This window comes from Chamaea fasciata, unplaced genomic scaffold (assembly GCF_029207755.1).
Source record: "Chamaea fasciata isolate MVZ Bird 193981 ecotype frontalis unplaced genomic scaffold, bChaFas1.0.hap1 SCAF_3, whole genome shotgun sequence".
In the NCBI taxonomy this organism is placed as follows: domain Eukaryota; kingdom Metazoa; phylum Chordata; class Aves; order Passeriformes; family Sylviidae; genus Chamaea; species Chamaea fasciata.
This window is the reverse complement of record NW_027094088.1, coordinates 27,573,975-27,594,186: the sequence shown is the minus strand read 5'-3', so window position 1 is coordinate 27,594,186 and position 20,212 is coordinate 27,573,975. Positions and strand designations below refer to the sequence as shown.

Sequence of the window (20,212 nt, the reverse complement as noted above, 5' to 3'; positions counted from 1 at the left end):
TATTACACTCCAGCTGAATGAAATCATCTCAGCTGATGCACTAAAAGCATAGAGCTAAACTGTACAGCTGAGTTTCATATGACAAACTGGCAACCAATGAATTAAAAGTGAACCCTGACTGAACAAAGCAGATACCACTTTGAGTTCTGTGCAGTTGCAGAAATTATATCTTATAGTTAATATTTTAGCAGTAGCACGTCTACTACATCTTTTAATGTATTGCAAATTTTTTAATGTATGTGTGAAAAGCTGATGTCATGATTTTTCAGTGCTTCGTAATCTACGTGTAATTTGTATATGTGTGGTTAATATATCTTTTCTGTTTCTGCATGGGAAGGCAGATGTGTACAATAAAAAGAAACTCTTTAGAGGAAAGAAAGCATTTTTTTCTTAGGTGTCTAAATTATATTTGTGAGTAAATATTATGCTTTTTATGTTTTACAGTCTATTCATTCAGTGTCCCTCTAACATGATTTTAAAATGACTGAGCTGATGTACTGAAGAATGCTAATGTTAAATATGAGATACAGTGAGCCAGTAACCTCTGCTTTAGCTTCCTTTCTTCAGCTGTAGCTGAAATTGCCTGGACTGGTAAGAGGAAAAGGGTGTGAGGCAGCAGAAGCCCAGGGGCAGAAAGAGGCCACTGCAGGGATTCATCAGGAAAGGTAAAGAGGAGGAGAGGGGAGAGTAGAAGTAGCAGGGAATGAGGAGAAGGCAGAAATAGCAGGAAACATAAGTGTTGAAATACAGTCCACAAGACCTTAGATGTCTTTTTGCTTGGAACATCAGGAAAGAGCCATGATCCTTTGTATATATTAGAGTAGATCTATTGCAAAGGTCTAGTCTTTAGAGCAGAATGTTATTCAGTTCACAAACACATTGCTGCTATGAGCAGGTATGACAAGAAACTGAAATGGACCTTGCAACAGCTTGGGAAAAGACACTGGAGAACTTACAAAGCAGTGCCCCAGCAGGCATGCCCTGGACTTGACATACTACTGGACTTCACCTGACACTGTGATCAGATCTCTTCTGCTTTTGTGACCCAAGCTCAGTGATGTGCACAGGGATGTGTAAGTTTTAGCCATTTATCTGATGCTATATCTGCTGCTGGGGCCATACCAGCTTGCAGTATACTCATCTCTTTCCATTCACAAAATTGTGCTGCTCAGCTTGTCTACAGCTATGCTTCTGCCATTCATCACCAGCTAGGGATAATGGCCAGACTTGTATTCATAGGTGAGGATGCTGAGTCCTTTTTATGATAAAGGTTTTAATCTCATAAAAAAGGCTTTATTATAATTTCTGAAGGTAACGTGCAACCAAATAATTCCGTCTACAGCATGTAATCAGCAGAAAAACACCCATCTTTTGCTGTTTTTCTATCCAAGAGACAACATTTTGCCTAAGTTTGGCTGACCTTTTAGAGCTAATATAAAAATATTTTTCCAAGTACTAGATGTCCTAATAAACCAAGGAAGGAAAGTTATACTCTGGCTTGTATTGCTCTGTAATAACTAGCAGAATTCAGTGATGTTTTCATGTAGCAAAGTCCTCCCTTCACAAACAGCATTAACATTTTAACATGTTACTCTCTTCCACTCTATATTATTTCCCTTCTTTATAAGGGCCTAGAGCTTCTGCCTCCTGAACATCAGACATCACCACAGATTGTGCAAATAGGACAAATGCTCTTCAGCTTGCTCTGCAGAGTCGCCTTCAACCTGAAATTGGCTCACCCTAGGTCTGGCTGGAATATTCATGAAAACATAATAAGGATTCTCACATGGTCTGTGAGCATGGCTCACTACAGAGCGATTAACTCCCTAAATCATTTCAGTTTGTTCCACAACAGCACATTTCCCTCGAGCCTGGCTGCTGTGTGTTCATGAAGTTCACAAAAGCATGAAGCCTCAGGGGCTCTGCAATGAGAGTCTCCCCACAGGTTCCATCTGTAGCTCTATGCTTTCCCACATTATGCCTTCTCCTGGGGATGAAATGTGACAAATCAGAAAATCCTCATCCCTTGTGTTGGGGGTTAGGTTTGTTCCTTCTTTCTCTAAAGAATTTTTTCCCACAAGTTACCAAGGAGACCAAGTGTTGGATACTTGAGAGTACTTAACCGAAACAAAGAGGTGGACAAAGGTAGAAGGGGGAGATAACGCAGGTAAAAGACAAAGCTTGAGGCAGCTGCGCAGCGGGCTCTTCTTTTTCCGGCGTTCGGGGCGAGGGAGAACGGCTGTTGCTGGCTGGAAGAGTTTCACTGTGGCCAAAGGGATCCAGTCCTGGGAAATCTACTATCACCGGTTCGGCCTGAATCCTAAGTTTTCCCTGCCACCCGTGGGAGCTGGTCCAGGCACTGCCTCGCCTTCGGCTTCTTCGGCGCTGCTCCTCTTGCTACAGCGTGACCCTGCACCCCCTGCCCTGCCGGGACATCCTGCCCCTGCCTGCCGGGACACCCTGCCATCCCAGCTACCAGCCCGGGACTTTTCCACTGTTCCAGCTTGGTGCTCTGAGGATCCTGCAGAAACACCGAAACCAAACTGCCCTGGGTTTTCTGAAACAAAGCCCTCAAGGTTCTTGGTACTGTTGTCGTTTGTTATTAATGCTGTAGTTGTTTGGTGGAGGAGGTTTTTTTGTGTTTGTTTGCTTTGTATTACATACTGGTAAAGAACTGCTATTCCTATTTCCCAAATCTTTGCCAAAGAGCCTCTGATTGTAATTTTACCTGGCAGATACCTGTCTTCCCAAACCAAGACACCTTGTAATTGTGGAAAGGTTTGCTCCTTTCCTTAAAGGTTCTGGCACAGTTATGATGACCTTTTTATTATCTGTTATGTTCAAATATAATTGGTTATACAATGTCACTGTTGTAGCATCTCCTCTGCCTCCTGTCTTGTTTGTTCACTTTAACATTTTAAGCAGGTTGTATTTTTATCTTTTCAGGGTACGCTCCCCACCACAAACATATTCACCCTATCCTTCTTTGTAACCACATGCAGCAAGGCCTTTCAATGTGTGAAATGAGACTTGTGTGTGGGTTTTGTCCACCTTGACTGCCTGTATTAACATGCTTGAGCTAAGTAATGAAATAAAACGCTTTTCAGCTTCATCTGTATTAAGCTATAGGGTGCTACTGCAAAAGATTAATGGTTTCAGCTGGTGTGCTGACAGGCAGAGACGGGTCATTGCTGCCCTCTTGTTCCAGACAGAACTCCTCTCCTTGAAGAGAGGGTGCACTCCTTAGGCCTTGTGATCGACTTACACAGAATTTATTTTCTTGGCAGAAATAAGAGTCGGGGTGGAAACCTGCATGTATTGTACAGAAAATCTTTCGGGTTTTTTCATTTTTCTTGAGTTAAAAAGTTCAAAAATGCTTTCTTGGGAACCTAAAACTCTTCTCATTCATTTCAGAAACAGAAACTGTTGTAACATTAGTAGGTAACTTTACATTTCCTTTCACCACTGAACATATAAACCATGATGGAAAGACTGTTTTACCATCTCTCAGAATAAGCGTATTGTACATTGCATGTTAACTAGCTCTGTTACAGGATAAGGAAATTATAAGCTGCTCTCTTAGACTAACTTAGACTACTCTTAAGGTATTTCCTTAGCTGTCCTTTACCTTGAAAATTTTCTCACACAGTTTCAGAATATCTTCCTTATTTATACTAATTATCTGAATTTATTGCTTTCCAAAGTTAATCTCTCTTTCAAGAGCTACTGCTGTCTCTTCTTTTGAAAGAGCTTCTGGTCTTGTTTTAGTTGCGAAAACCATTGCAAAAAGTGGTTGAATGCATTTGATAGTGTTTTATGCCACATATGAATGTTTAACTTGCTTTTATTTACATCTAAAATTAATGTTCCAGTCTTGAATTATGAAAAAACCCAATTATAAGCAATTTGATTCAAATCACTAGTTTTTGACTATGTCCTCTACTAAGTAAGGCCTAAATAAGGAATTTGAAGAAGCATTTCCAGAAAAGAGAAATGGTTGATGACCCCCATTTCATTACCTCTCAAAAGCTAGTTTTTATTTTAATTAGAAGTTACTTCTTTGGACACCATATAGTCATTGCTTAAATCTGATCATTTATCCTATAGCTGTTTCAAATCCCTCTGAAGAACTAATGTTTGATCCAGTAGAAGAGAATCTTCGAATGCAAATTGAAGAAGAAAAAAAAAGGTATTATTTCTGCCTCACATTTCTACCATCCTTCAGAAGATAAATTATACTGATAGTATATTCCAATTACAATTCTGCACACACAGCTACCCTCAGGGTTTTCTCTGACATTTTAAAAATATCAGCTCTGCGGTTCACTAATAGTTTTTAAATTTTTGTATATGCTGTTGGTTTGTCTCTCAGATGCCTCAGTAGATGAGAGAGGAAAATTTATGCTTGAGCTAAAGGTTAAAAATAAATAAAAACAGCTTAATGTCGTCCCTGAGGATTAGTGTTTGCAACCTGTTGTTTGAATGCAAATGTATTGTGAGCCTTTTGGGTTGATTCAGAAAAGTCCTGCCTTTCTTGACCTAAGGGAAACCTTTAGGTTATACAGGACTCACTAAGTGTAAATAATATGCAGAATACACATTGATTAACTGATCCTGGCTATACTGTCACTGTAGCCAGGAGGATAAAAAAAAAATAGATACAAGGATATCAGTATGAAGTATTTTGCTAGCATTTATGTTATTCACAATCTCTGAGGAAACTTCTGGCTCTCTCATACTCCTGGTAAATCTCCAAGTGTCTAATAGCCAAGTGAATGAATGAAGCATCCATGTGACAGGGGAACCAGTTTCAGCTCCTATCTGAATCCAAGATACCAGTTATTTATTAATGGTAACATGATGAGAATTCAAAAGAAATAATTTTCATAGTTGATTGAACCTGTATTTTAACTGTTAATCAACATTGATCCCACTTGAATTTCACTAACTTCTTTACAAAATAAAAGGTTTTTGGAATAAGTTTCTTGCACTTACTGTCCCGTGAAGCTTTTATATAATATGAGATGTTTCCTTCTACCATCTGTGTCCTCTGTCTCTCTGCTTATTATACATTATTTTGTAGTTTAAATCTCTAACTGTTCTAGGTAGGATTAACCCTTGTTCAGACATATGTTGGAAAATTTCTAATGCACTTTCTTCTTCTAATATTAGCTATAAAACAGTGTACAGTCGCTTCAAAGGGCTGAAAGTAGAGATTGAGCACCTGCAGCTTCTTATGGAAAAAGTGAAGATGAAGCTGCAAAAAGACTTTGAAGTCTGGTGGTCTGAAGAGGCAAAAAAATTCCAGGTATGAAATCATTTTGTATTTCTTGCATTTTCATGTAAATATAGCATCTTCACTAATTTCTTAAAGAAGTAGTTAAATGACTAGATAGAAAGGAGTATGAAAAATGGGATTTCAGGGTCTGGTTTGCCTGTGCTTATGCCAATATAAGTTGGACAACGGTAATGTGAACTATACTTGTGTAAAGCTAAAAAAATCAAACAAACCCATTTTTTCCTGCTCTATTTTCTGTTTTGATATCCTCTGAAACAACTTGATTGATGGAGAGGAATGGGCCTAAAATGCCACAACAACTCTGAAAGAACAGTACCAGATTGCAAAAAATAATCTTTTTTACTGCTAGCAAAACTATGATTTCATCAGGTTTTTTGCAGCAAATATAGTTACTTTTTAACTTCCTTTGCTCGCAAAGACTCCAGTGACCTTTCAGCTTCCCTGGGCTCTCAGAGGGTCAGCAGCTCCCAGCACAGTATGTTTCTTCACTCTCTAGCTGAAGTCCACCAGTGTTTAGGCACATAATGCTCTAATGCAATGACTTGTGTTAAAAATGAACTAAAGAGCTGTCATTTTAACCGGTATATTAGAAGTTCATAACACAGTCAGTCTGAAAACTACACTCTACTGAAACAACCTAGCTTTCTTGTGCTCCCCTTCTGACACTTTTTTAATGACTTGCAAGTAGTGACACAGCAACTCACAGCAAAGCTCTGCCATGAAACGTACATCAGCCTCTTGAAAAAGAATGCTGAGTGCAGTCCACCCCATATTATTTATTATTAACTGGAAGAGAAGATTTATGCCTTGAGGAAAAGTTGTTAAAAAGGAAGTTTTAGCCTATATTTTGGTTAATCCTCATGAGTATAAATTTAAACTGTATTTTTAAGAAAACAGCCTGAAATAAATAGAGAACTTAACATGGGGAGCTTAGTTATCCACACAATGCCACCTAAGTAACTTAAGAACAAGTTACCATTACCAAATACTTTTCCAGTTAAAATCCCTAACCATATTAGTGGCAAAGAGGATGACATTTTAGCCACCCTCCTGTCTAAATATTTATGCTTTTCAAAGCACTGCAAGTAATATTCTTGAATCCACTGCAGCACATTTTTCTCTATCCCTTAACAGGAGAGTTCCAGGATTCAACCTCTCATGATTCATCATCAGATTAGAAAACTGGAAGATGTAATTGGGATTGATTTCCTAGATCTTGACCCATCTATACATCTGAGTTCCCTAAGAAACTGAAATCAGTGAACATAAGCTGTTACATATTAAAAACCTGTAACTTGAGCTTAAAAATACTTGAACCAATCAAAATACTTTTTTCTTTGTTCAGAAGTGTTTGTGCAAGTGGAGAAAATACTGTGTGATTCAGACTCTGTGTTTTCTGAATGAGCCATTGCTTACCTTGTTATTGCTGAAATTTATAGGCCAATATGAAACACTTTTAAAAAATCCCATCCTCATAATTTTGTTTTTCAATCTAAACCCAGCAGGAAAAGCCAGAGATGGTTACCTCGCCAAATACTGCCACTGTTCCACAGTTTATCAGATCTTCGCAGCATCTATCACGTAACGGGTAAATTGTTTCTTTTTCTCTTCCTTCCTTACATGGGAAAAAAATGCAGTTTTAGTAAAAGTGCAGTTGTCCAGAATGCTTTTGCAAATATCACACTGAAACACTGTATTTTCAGTTACAACAGAAATGATTGTGTAGAAATTGAAATTTTATCATTCTGTTATTTGGAAGTCCTATTGAACGTAGGACCTCAGTTCTTTTGACTTGTTCGTCTTGGAACCTTGGAAACCCTTTTCAAGGGGCCCCATGACAGCTAAGAAGGGCAAGCCTATTACCGATAAGTTTTGCTGTATGAGGAGACTATATCTCCTTTGGGATGTATGCAGGGGACTTTAAAAAAATCTAAAATTATTTCATATATATCCTAGATAGACTTGCTACTGAAAAACGCCATGGCACTACATTCATGAAGCAAATTATTCCACAATGATATTATATTTGATATTGTAAGATGCTGATGTGTCATCTACAGGAGAAAAATGTAATCATTTTGGTTGTTTCATCAACAGTCACCTCTGATTTCAAAACCTCTAATTTAAATTTGCAGTAATAGGTTTTTTCATAACCATCAGGGAAAGTAGAGTGCAAGAAACCACATACCTGACTGTGCAGGTTTCTTTACTCAAGGACAATAAATGGAGGTGTTCTCTCCCCTTCCTCCTTCCTTTCTCCCACCCTTTTCCTATTTCCCTCCCCACCTTTCTCTGGCTCTCTTTTTCTGCCTCTCTCTCCTCCTTCTCATTATGCAATTAACATTTCTCTGATGAGTGGCTTTACCTACATTTTTATGACAGTAATCTGCATAAATGATGTTTCCTGCTTTTCAGCAAACATAGCCATTAAATAATGAATACTGAATTTTCTTAAAACTGTAAAATAGCTTCTAAGTTTTATTTTACACTCTCATGTATCTGTAGTAAATGCTTCATAATCAGTACAGAAAATGATAGACATAGTCCTCTAAAGTTTTCTGAGAAGACATTTTCAGATCTCTCAAACTGATGAAAACCAACTCCCGTCTTCTCTACTTTGTTTTCGTTCTTATTCTGTGTCCTCTCAAGACTTAGGGAAATGGTTGGCAGGTTCTAGGTCTAATCTGTGCTGTTCATTTCTGGTCTCAGGCTGAAGATTTCTTGTCCCAGAGAAAAGCTGATGGAACAGAACATGAGAGCATTTTTGCTCTAGCTTAGCGCAAATTCAGCCAAATTAGCTCAAGCAATCCATGACTGTCACTTCCTTTAACTTTGTCCTGTCCTTTGAACTAGGCACCTCTTGCACAACCTCTCTGCCCTGTTGATCTTGCAACAACAAATTTCAGTTGGTGTGCTGATGCATTGCTCAGAAGAGCAATTCTTTTTGCATTCTAATTAAAAATTCTAGAACTAAAACAAACATATAGTAATGCCCTGGCACTTTCCAGTGCAATGGGGGACTGGCCTCCAGCAGTATGGAATCCTCCTTTCCCTACCCTAGCTCAGAAACAAAATTGCATAACTAGTTTCTTTATGGTTTTTTAAGCTTTTCTATCAAACACCTTTACTGCTCATGTTTATTACTGGAGGACAAGTCTAAGAAATGTCCATCTGGCATTTTGACTAGAATAGGGAAAGGCGCGTGGCTGCTTTCAGCTGCCAGGCTTTCTTCAGAGTCCCATACTGCCTCACATGATTTCCTGCAAAAAGCAGATGTTCTTTGCAGTGAACAGTTTCTCTGTGTCTAAGTAATGGGCATATTGACTGAGGCTGACTGGATGATCCTTGCATAAATATCACAGACACAGGGTATTTATCTTCTGGAACTAAAACTGCGGAGGAAGTTGGGATGAATGTAGTTTTATTTACCCATCTCTATCAATATTCTTGCAATAATCTTTAAAAGTCAAGCACTCTTTCCTTCCTATGATTCTAGAAAGTTGATCTTATTTTATGTTAGGCTGTTTAAACATATTTTACTCAGGTACATTTCCAGCGGCATGTATATGAAAGTAAAAACACTATTTCTGCTTTTTCTGAGGCAGAAGCTATAGGCTTAACATCCCACTGTGCATGAAAATTTACTTTTTCCTGTACCTGAGTCAATAATATTTTAGAATAACAGTTTCAAATTTCACAGACTTTAAAAGAATAAAATAGTAGAATATTTCTTTCCCAAGGATTTCCTTGGCCCCATTTGACACAGGAACTTTACTTACCATTTCCCATAATTGTGTAGAATGAGTCCAGGCTACAGGCACTTCTTTCACATAGTCCTGAGACACAAATGGCTCTTTTTTTCTAACTTGCCTAAAAACCCTCTCTTTCTTTGGAATGATATTGCTATCTTCACTCAGCAGAACAACCAGCCACCAAAGCAAAAGCTGACACAAATTACATTTGATATAAAACCTGTTTCCAAAAAGGGATTCTGTTAACAGATGTGTTCAATAGATGTAAGGTCTAAAACTTAGTAGGCTAAATTCTAAGACTGCTGTTGACAAAGTATTCAGTAAAACCATTCAGACAAATTCCTGAATGGGAATGGATGTAAATACAATCTTCAGGATAGAAATTATAAATTATATAACTCAGCATGCAAAAGACAGATATATTCCTAATACACATACGTGTTTGAACAAAGTCTTTTGATCACCTTCTAGTGCATGTTTTGTGTGAATTGTTATTTTTTGACACACCTTAGTCATGTTTCCAGAGAAAATTAAGCCTTGGGAAGGCTCAAATTTTATTTTCTGCTAAGTTAATTTATAACTAAAATAACAGAGAAGGGAGGCTGGTAATCCTTTTGAGGCTTAAAAAAGATACACACACCTAAAAGGCACTTGATTCATGGCCAAATATGTCTCTTTTTTCAGTTGAAGAAATGGCTGAATTGTTAAAGTGTCAAAATGAGTCAACGTTAATGAAAGAGTTGAAAAGTGAGACCGTTTCTGCCTCAGTCAGTGAGGTCTGAAAGGTTGTGGTGCTACCTGCAATTCATACTGTATATACGTTTATGTCACTTAATGGATTCCTGTCAAGTCTGCGAGAAGTCTGAAAATGCATGTCAGGCTCAGCCCTCCATGTGTGCTCCACACATTCAGAATTAAAGCACAGCCTTTTGTTCTTCCCTATACAGTCTCTCCCACAAAGGCTTTCATTTAAGGAATTTATCACATCCTTGTCTATTCAAATTGCCTTTCTCACTGAACATTTAGTTTCAGGAGTGTTGAATGGTTCTTGTATTCCGTTTGAATCATATAAATGTTAGATAGTTATTCAAATCTTATAAAAATTTGGGATTTTTTTCCTCCTCTCAGAAGGAATGCATTCCTTTTTATCTCAGTCAAATCTTTCTTAACCTCACTCATTTCCTTTTACTGCATCTCATTTGTCCTATTCCAGCAAAGCCCCACAATATGTTCGACCTCAGACTCCTCGGCTGTTCTGTTTTTTATTCAAAATCTTCCTGGCACTTTAAATTCCCTTGGAGACATTTTCAAATAACTCTTCGTGTTGTCTGATGACTTTAAGCATCAGATTTTTTTAACAATTATTGTTCTGGATTGCAACAGTTACTCCCTATATTAATGTTGTGTGAAATAAGGTCGATGTTTACATATTTTACAGCATTTTCGATCTAATCATTTTTTATTCCTGCCAATTTTCTGCAATGTTACATAATGATAAAGCATAATCTGGAAATAACATCATCCATTAGTGACATTTCAAAGGTTTTCACATTCTTTGGTAACAACTGGAATAATTTATCTATGAATTTGCAAGTTTGCCCAAGTTTAATTTTGTATCCAACTACTAAAATGCTCAGCTTTTAAGCAGCTTGAATCTTTCCTGTCTGTACACTGAACATCTGTTCCCCTCATGTCCAAAGCTCAGGATAATGGGACAACTACAGCTGAGGTTTTCTTAACATTACAGAGGTTGCACACCTTCAGATTTTCACTTGCCATTTTAATCTACCTGATTTTCCATTATTTTTCAGCTGGCAAACTAAGTCCTCATACCATGACATGCAACACCTCTGCAGCTCTTCTACCCCATGTACTTGATGGAACTGATCAGTCCATGGATCAGTTGTCTCTGGTCCTTGGGTTCCTGCAGCAAGGGAAACACTGCTGCAATCCTGTGTATATCTCTATGACCACTGCTCCATGCCTGACTGAGAAATACACCCCCAACAGAGTACTCTCTCCCCCAACGCCCCCAAAAAACAAAGTTATCCACTGGGTGAAACTTCAGGTACTAGGTTATAAAAACAAACAGACATATAAGGTTGACAGACTATTTTTAATATGCAGAAAAAGTAGGATTTTTGCTGAAGTTCTCTAGAAACAGTCTTTGAGATTTCTTAAATTCAACTCAACGAAAAATCAGATAGAGTCAGAATGAAAATGGGAATTATACACTGTCAAAACAAGCTGAATAATGTAAGAGGTTAAAGTTTAGGCAACAGACAAAGAGACATGACTTACCTACCTTGTATGTCCACCCAAATCCAAAATGTCATCCAGGAATGCCTGTTTGTACATTAGAGAAATGCTGAATGGCACCTCTAGAGATCTCTGGATCAACCCCTTGCTTGAAGAAGACTTCCATCACACTGAAGTGTGTCAGGCATGGTTTTGTTTGGCTTTGTTGGAGCATCCTGAGATGTCCAGTCCTTCAAGCTGATCACACAGAGGGGGGTATCATTACCCCCACCCCATGCTGATATAATGACTTTCCATTAAATCTAGAGCATTACTAGAACATTTCTTAGTTTTTTGCATTACTAGAACAGTGTCTGATACTCGGATGAATAGGGAGTGTCCTGACTTCTAAAAACAGGCTAGGAACAAGTTGCATCTGAGCATACAAACTACTGTACAGCAAAAGAGTATAACTCTTTTGTCCCCTTATGATTCAGCTTATCTTGCAATCCTCCATCCCTCTAGCCTAGGAATTAGAGAAATCTCTAGGATATAAAAAAGATGGATTTGGGTTGTGCCAAACTGAGGGACTTATTTGTTAGATTAGTATACTAATTGTTAACCTCTTACGTGGAAGCAGAACTTTGAGTAATTTCAAAAATTAGTTATAAGCTTCCTTATAAATTTTCTTAACTTGCAGGAGAACAGTTTGCATCCCATGATAAAAATGTCTGCTTGCAACCCCAAAGGCACAGGATAGGCAGTTAACGTCCATCTCTAAGCACAGTAATGTTAATTTCCTGATTCTGGGCATCATCTCAGTCTAAGTGGGTTTTTTTTATATTGCTTTCCACGGGTGCCAAATTCTCCAAGGCAAGTTTTGCCATATTGTCCTCAGGTCCAGGAATGTACTTGAAAGTGACATCCCTAGAGTTCCAACCATGCCACACCTGTATTATATAGGGTTTTTTAAAATCAGTCTGAATCTAAACCCCCTTTTAAATGGGGATTTAACAGTTTTGGGCAGGTTTTTTTGCTTTAGTTTTTGTGTTGTTTTGGGGTTTTTTTATTTTATTTCAGTAGGAAAAAAAAGTAGTTCAAATATATAAACTACTGCAACTTAAAAATAGAATACTTCAGCTGACTCACAGTATTTGTAAAATTATACATTTTGTGCATGGCAAAGAGAAAGCAAAGACACTTATTTCAATGAAAAGAAAGCAATGGAAAAGAATCACATTAAGTCACATTATGTTTGTTGTAGGCTAAGAATAGAGTCAGGGATGGTTGCTGTGGTTCAGTGGATGTGTAGCGATTTATTAAACTGTGGTTTTGTGACTTGGATGCCTCAGTATCTCAGGGCACAGACACAGAGGCCTTTAAGAAAACTGAATTTAAAACACTAAATCACTTTGTTTTTAAGAACTGTCAAATCAGTGGAAAAAATGTTCAGGAAATCCTAAAGCAGAATGACGATATGAGGTTCCCAGATATTGTTAAACCACATAGTAGGTAATAACATCACACATCCTTTCTAGCTCTTGCAATATGTAGGTAATAAAGTACAAAATATTATTTACATTAAATAAGATACTGCTTTAGTTTAATTAGGGAGGTGTGAATGGTGTGGGACTCAAGGAGTTAAAGAGAATCATTCAGCAAACCTGGAGCTGTTCAACTGAAAATGACTTATACTCCTGGGCACAATATCTTCTGCAAAACTGAACCTGGCACTGTGTAATACAGTAAAATTTTAGTAATAATTTTTTTTTCCCTTTTCAAGTTCTCTGCCAGAAATATCAATTCATCAGCCAACAATGAACAAACTACTGCAGCGTTAGAAAAACAAGAATTTGCCAATCCTGCCATCTACTGGAAAAATCCTTACACTGAGTAATTTACTTTTTCCAGTCTGAGATTGGAACCAGATCTGGCAGTATATGCAACCCCCAGGAAAAGCAGAGTCCCTAGATATCCAGTGGTGGAAAACTGCCTCCCTAAAAGTGAGCTTCCTTGATAATGATATCTGCAGAGGCAGGAATGCACAGCAGCTGTTCGCAATATATTTGGTTATCATCAACAAGCCCCATCCCAAAGTCCTCACTAAGTTTTTATCCAGTCTCTCACTGATTTTGGGAATAATTTTGTCTGACTAAAGAAAGAATAGAAAATGAGAAAAGGCCTCTCTTGGCTAATAGTCAGTTTAGGAACTAAATATACCATTACAAACTGTACATCGGATATATCAAAGTCTGCCTTAGAAGGCGAATACTAAAATACTATATTTTTTATGAAGATATTTGTCATTATTTCATAGCCACAGTCTCTACATGAACATAATCATCATATGGATTAAACTAAAAATCTTCTTTCAGTAAACAAGTGTTTTATACAGATTCAAAAAATCTTGAAAAACACCTTCTTTGTAGGTAAGTAGTGTCTGTATTAATATTGCCTAGACAAGGGCTATATTCTTTTCTTTATTTCTTTCATTTTCCTTCATTACTTCATTTCCCATTCCAGTTCTTCAGACACCAGTAGAGACAGCCTGTATGAAGAGCCAGCTGTGAAAAACAATTCAATCACTTTTGGTAACCGAACTTTAAAAACAAGGTAAGAACTATACCTTGGATACTCAGAGGAAAAAGCAAAGTACAAAATAATATAATGCCTTCACAATCCTCCATCAGTCTATTTAAAAACAATCTCCTTGAAACATAAAAATAAATTTTTTTTAAAATTGCCAATTTTCCTACAACTTCCAAACTAGCTGCAGGCTGCCACATAGCTTTACAACAATCTGCTGCATCATCAGTATTACAAAGCTGGTTTCTTGTTTGGCCTGAGGCTTTTTTCTCTATAAGCTTATGAATATTCATGAATGTGTCTTGCCAGCCTTCTCAGAGAAAGAGTAAAAGAAAGAGTAAAAAAGAGAAGTCAGTGTGTGTATGTATTGCACAATTGTGGAATGCAGGAAATAGGCAGAGATTTTTTCATACTTGTGATTTTGTCTTTAAAATATTTTTAATTTCCCTCCCACAAATTATTCTGTTAAAATAAAATGGCAACAGTTTCAGGCTTGGCAAAGGTTATACGTCATGGTTTCTCAAAAGAGGTACTGCTTTGTGAAAATTAACTTAGCAGCTTAACAGAAACTACTAGGGCTTTAAGCCTCTCTATTTTTTCTAGTGTGTTTATTTCCACATTCTTTTCTCCCACTGAAACATCATGCCAAGTCACTCTACTTCCAGAAGTTATACTCTTTATTAATTCCCTTAGGAAAATATGGTCAAGTTAGTTGTTTTCCTACTGCATTAGTAAGAATAAAGCACAAGGGGTTTTTTCTTTCATTTTCCAAAACAACCCATTTCTAGAGCAGAAAAAAGTTGTGGCAAGTTTCATCCCCCAAAACCTAATGTTTTAAATTGCATTTGGGTTTAAGAAAAGCAGAAGAAAAATAGAAGCTAAAATGGAATTTAGAAAGTACCTTCTCAAAATACTGTGGGTTTTAATTTTTATATTGTTGCTAAATAACTGAAAATCAATCAAGAATAATCCCTTATTGTTGTTCTGCAGTCACCTTGTAAATTACATAAAAATAGGGGAGTTTTAACTTCAGAGTTATTTCTTCTTTGTTTTTCCATTTTTGGTTCACTGATTCAGCACCTGAGATCTTAATTAGTAGCACAAGGACGAGGATATTAGACTGCTGTATAAGTCAGTCACACAAACCACCTACTGCTACAGTCAGTAAGGAACAGTGAAAATAACTATAACTGCAGAGGTAGAATATGTAAAAAAAAAAGGTTTTCCCGTCAGTTCCACTTGTCCTGTATAGTGAATTTTTGTCACTATATTTCTCATGTCCCAATTAGTGCTTAATCTTTAAATAAGGTTAAAGATGCAGATGGAAATTTTTAGCTTTCTCAGCTGATTAGAGCAGCTTCATTGTATTACATCATCTTACACCACCAGGGGATCTGTCAAAAGCAGCCATAAGTCAATGATTTAACAGCATAGGTACAAGAGTTCAGCTGGGATTGGAGACTCAGCACCACAAAGGGTTTGCATCTGTCAGGAGATGTCCTGAGTGCCACTTGATTGTTTATTTCTGTGTATGTATGAAAACTTAATTCCCCCACTGTAGGCAAAAATTCTATTGATCTGTTCAGATGTATAGCAGCCTGAGGCAAGCAAACACATGGCATAGTAACATGCATCATTTCCTTGGTAAACTCACTACATTAAGCTTTTCCACTTGGAATTAAGTCTTTGACTGACCACTACAGTATTTTGAACCCTTTGTCAGAGATCTATAGCTGATAAACAAGTAGCCTTCCCACACTAAAGAGATAGTGGCTCATCTTAGGAACCTACACAAGACCATTAAGAAGTCCTGAGATCAATTCTCTGCTAAACTGTGCCATTTCTAACAATACATCTAAAGAATAAAATCCTTCATGGTGAAAAAAAGAGGAGACAGAAAAATTAAACTTCTTACTCACTTGAGTCCACTAGCGTACTTTCTTATTTCAGGACCCCACCAAGTTCAAGTACATCTATTCCTCTGACTGGAGACAGCCAGGCTGATGCTGACATCCTAGCTTTCATTAAAGCAAGACAGAACATCCTGCAGAAGAAAGGTAAATCCTGCCAAAAAATAAGAAGCCAAACCAAAATCTCCAGTACAGAATTTTAAAGCCAAAACAGCTTTAGTCCATATTATACTGATGCAAGTGAGAACTGATTCTGGCTTCAGTTATATTACATTATGTTCTCAGCCGTTCAAAACACTTGAGGTTCTTCACATGTATTTCTTAAGTAGCTCAATGCTGCAGTACAAAACTGTGAAGGCTCTCTGTTTTACTAAGCCACCATCAGTGAATGTCTGGGACATGCATGGCTGTGCAACCTGCACAGTACATTATTTTACCCTTAAGCAAATGCATTTGAATGTGGTTTCTTGATGATTCAAATTTTTCTGTATAGATTTTCTTTAAACTATCTGTCCTGGTTTTCATCCAGTACAAATTTAATTGTCACAGTTGAAGCCAACTAAAGATTACTCAAATGGTTGCACTGTACTCCTACCTCAGGAGGCAGACTGGCCCACTGAGCCTAGCAAAGAGTCTGTCCTTAACAGGTATTTCACCATATCAAGGTCTAATAAAAATTTCTATGAGTATTTATCGCCAGATCAAGTACTGAGAGCAATCATAGGAAGGTAATAAAGTTCACTCAAAAGTGTAGATACGGAAAATTGGCAGGAAGCAGAAAGCAATAAATAAACAACAGCGGCACTGCAAGGCAGCCTAAAAGTAATTTATCATGATAAAGAAAAATGACCTGTGCTTTTTCTTTTTCCTGAATAGTAGTTCTTAGTGGCAGCAACCAACTAGACAGCATATGAGCATGTTAGTGGTTACTGAAGCAATAACTTTCCATCAACACTTCAGTGCTGATGACAGCATTTTTCAACAGGCTATCTGCACCTGGCAGATGGTGTTAGCACTGCCACAAAGTGGGGCTTTGGTATCATACTGCTTATCAGAAAACTGTCAGGTAAATACACACTGGCTGAAAAAACAGTCTCTCTACACTCATCCAAAGCAAACACTTAGCACGCTTAGGTTTTGGGATCCCTTTTGTCTTTTTTTAAAAAAAGTTACCAGGTTTCTTTTGCAAATGAAATTAAACTGGATTTATAGGCAGTTCATCAGAAGCAGCTTAGAGATCAATGTGTCACAACAAACATTTCAGGCCTTCAGAAGGTCCAAACCTGAATCAATCTGTGACGTAATGTAATTAACAGGAGCGCATCTTATCCTCTGATCATCTCCTAAATCACATCACATCAAGAATGTCTCTCTCAAATGCCTTTTCCATCCTGATTGTTTTCAGCCAGTGGCCATCACCTGGCATCATCCATCAGTTTCAGAAGGGACGAGACATTATCAACACTGACAACTATTTAGACCCCAAGTCATAAAAGGTATTCCTGCAGAACAAAGGGCAGTCTGACACTTTTTAAATTATTCTGAAGTTCAGTTAGATAAGATGAGATGCCTGTAAGTAGATGAAAAAGGAATGGAGTAACATTTGATCATCCTGGCAGTGCAGGGCTGGATGAGTCAACAAATTGCTAAGCATAAGCAGGAGAATAAAAAAGTAAAGAGGCTATGTCTGTTGAACGAACATGTAGGGATCTGATGTGTCATAGACAAGAGACAGCTCAGCAGCAAGTTCTGAGGAGGATTTGGAGTCAACCTAGCAGATAAAAGAAGGCTTTTCTTCCTTGTGAGGAAAGGTAAAACCTCCCAGATTTAAGGGATGAAGCCAATGATAGCAGGAACCATTGAGCAAATAAAGTTTGTAAATTCTAATTTAGCAAGATGAAGGAGAACTAGATGCTTTTCTTTTAGGGGACTGGGATGGGGGCTACAATGTCCCCATTCCTGCCCCCACAAAGAAAAACTTTCAGATGTAGAGTTAGATAGAGAGGAAGAGTAGAGGAAGAATGTAGTCTCACTTCAAACTTTAGGGGAAAAACACTATGTGTCATCAGTCACATAACTTTTCCTCAAGAAATTTCAAACACACACACACACACACACACAAAAAAAAAAAAAAAAAAAAAAAAAAAAAAAAAAAAAAAAAAAAAAGGAGAAATTATTTGCCCAGAGCCATTAAGCTGAGTCAGACACTTTCATACAGAATCTGAGTGTGCTGAGTCCCACTTCAGTGCTCTGTTGCTTCCTTACCAAACTCTCATCAACTAAGATGTTCAACAGTCTTTTCTACATTTGCATGCAAATGTATTTGCTCTCTGAAAGGCTATAACACACCCAGTGCCCTGCAGGAAACAGCATGTGGAAGCATAAGGTCAGCCAAGCCAAAGTCTGCTGGGCTTAAAAACTGTCAACGTCCTTATTGCTCTTTCCTTTATTGATCCTGACCCTTGCAAACTGTTATATTAGTATCTTAGAAACAAACTGAGGGCCCTACTACACATCAGAGGAGACGAAAAAAGAAAAAAAAGAAAAGAATAAATGTGTGCAGAAGCCAACAGAGTGGAAAATAAATTTCATAAATAGAAAGCATGGGAATGCTCAATATCCTTAGTGACAGTAATACAGAGGTGGGAATGAGAGGTCTCAGTAAAGATTACCTCAGGGGCTGTAGGTTATTACCATTTGCTTTCTAAACAAAGCAGAATTAAAGCAGGTACATTCACAGGGCTTTGCCGGGATTACTAGAGCATTGTAATGACTACACTGGAAAGCTTTTCAGAAAAGGGCTACTCGGCAAACATGCTTTTGATGCCATGTTCAGTGTTAGAGAAATGAAAATGCAGAAGAGTAGATGAATGATTTTTGCATCTTAAAAGATTTAAATTAAAGGATTTTTTTTTCTTTCTTCTGTTTTGTGTTTCTGAAGTTTGTTTTAAAACTGACAATGCAACCTGAAATGTAGTCTAATGCATTTCTTTATCTCCTTTCAGGTTTGGGGAACAAATGAAATTCTTGTCACAGTCCACTATTTCCTTTTAGAAACACTGAAAGATCTTTATTCTTTCCCTTCCTCTTCTGTTTAGAAACAGGTACAAGTAAGTACTTCAGATATACAGGTTTAATTGGTAAGGGTATATAAACTGTCTTTGAGAGCAAAATCTATTTCTCCGACAATCGATATTTGAGTACTTGCACTCAGTGTCCTCAACTTGCATTATGATTAACAAAATTGAAACAACTAATCAGGAGTTTGCCAAACATGTTTTTTTATGAGAATTCATTGTGCATTTCTAAATGTTAAAATTACCTAATGTATTAATGCTCTTGTACATCTTTAATGTATATTAAAGGCTTATTACTACTGATAGGGGTTTTTTGCATCAATTTGCATAAGGCTTTATGATTATACCTATCGAACATCAAGAGATATCCATTCAATAACAGTAGTTATCTGGGTTACACAATTCCATAAAATTTCATTTGAGATTTTTCCCCCTCTAGGAATAACAGTTTTCATATCCGATTATTAGCATATTGAGATTGCATTGTAATATAAAAACAAATGTATTTGAGAAAGTAATTCTAGATTTCAAAATTTCCCAAGTTTTCTTTTTATTTGAATGGATTAAATGTTGTGCAGAATGGATGAAATATTGTGCAAAATGCACAGCCTCCCAGAATATACAGGTTTCAGAAGAAACAATTACACTTACTAGGCTTTAAACGGAACAAGGCCAATGCTTCTGAAACACCAATGAGATGTGAAAATTTAAATGCATTTATATCTTATATACAATGTAATTTCACTATTGACTTGGTACTGTTTTACCGCATAATATCCAGTTATGAAACAATTTGTTTTACACATCAAATTAAAATCAAAAATGCAATGCAAAGTACAAAGTATTTATCTGAGATATACATACTACCATACTGAAGCTGTCACATTTCATGCTAGTGATAGTCTTATAGCCATGCATTTAGAAGCATATGGGTTATTCACATAAAAATAAAACAATATATTGGCAGAAGACACATACTCTCAAGGATGTGTATTTCTTTATATACATGCTGATACTTAATTCTATGTCAAATTCATAATTATACAGAGGTACATGGTGAATCGTTGTGTTCAAACCTACAGAAGATATGTTTGTCAAATTAACAACTAATATGCAATCAATTTAAAATATTAAAGTTGTACCCTTTTTTGCATTTTAGTTTTCTGTAAAAGTCAACACAAATACCATATAAATTGGTAAGCTTTAGCAGAATTTAATATGTGCAAACTGAGATGAAAGTCAGATCTACTCCTGCTTTTCGAAGAGTTCAAGGATTTGGTCATAAGTGGAAAAACCTACAGGCCTTCTCCCTTTTATATGTCTGCTTTTTTGGAGATTATATTAAAATGT

General features: G+C 37.1%; 1 protein-coding gene across 4 annotated transcripts in view; it reads left to right on the top strand.

Annotated features, from left to right (window-relative positions):
• KIF6 (kinesin family member 6) overlaps window positions 1–20,160 on the top strand; it is a 154,467-nt gene extending 134,307 nt beyond the window's left edge. For 2 of the 4 annotated variants that reach the window (XM_066178437.1, XM_066178434.1), the window contains 6 exons: window positions 4,108–4,189; window positions 5,173–5,308; window positions 6,802–6,887; window positions 13,813–13,902; window positions 15,826–15,932; window positions 18,791–20,160. In XM_066178437.1, the coding sequence (XP_066034534.1) occupies window positions 4,108–4,189; window positions 5,173–5,308; window positions 6,802–6,887; window positions 13,813–13,902; window positions 15,826–15,932; window positions 18,791–18,807 (518 nt within the window). In that variant the 3' untranslated portion in view covers window positions 18,808–20,160. The remainder of the gene's footprint in view (window positions 1–4,107; window positions 4,190–5,172; window positions 5,309–6,801; window positions 6,888–13,812; window positions 13,903–15,825; window positions 15,933–18,790) is intronic. The other 2 variants (XM_066178435.1, XM_066178436.1) reach the window with 2 other exon arrangements.
• The last annotated feature ends 52 nt before the right edge of the window (window positions 20,161–20,212 follow it).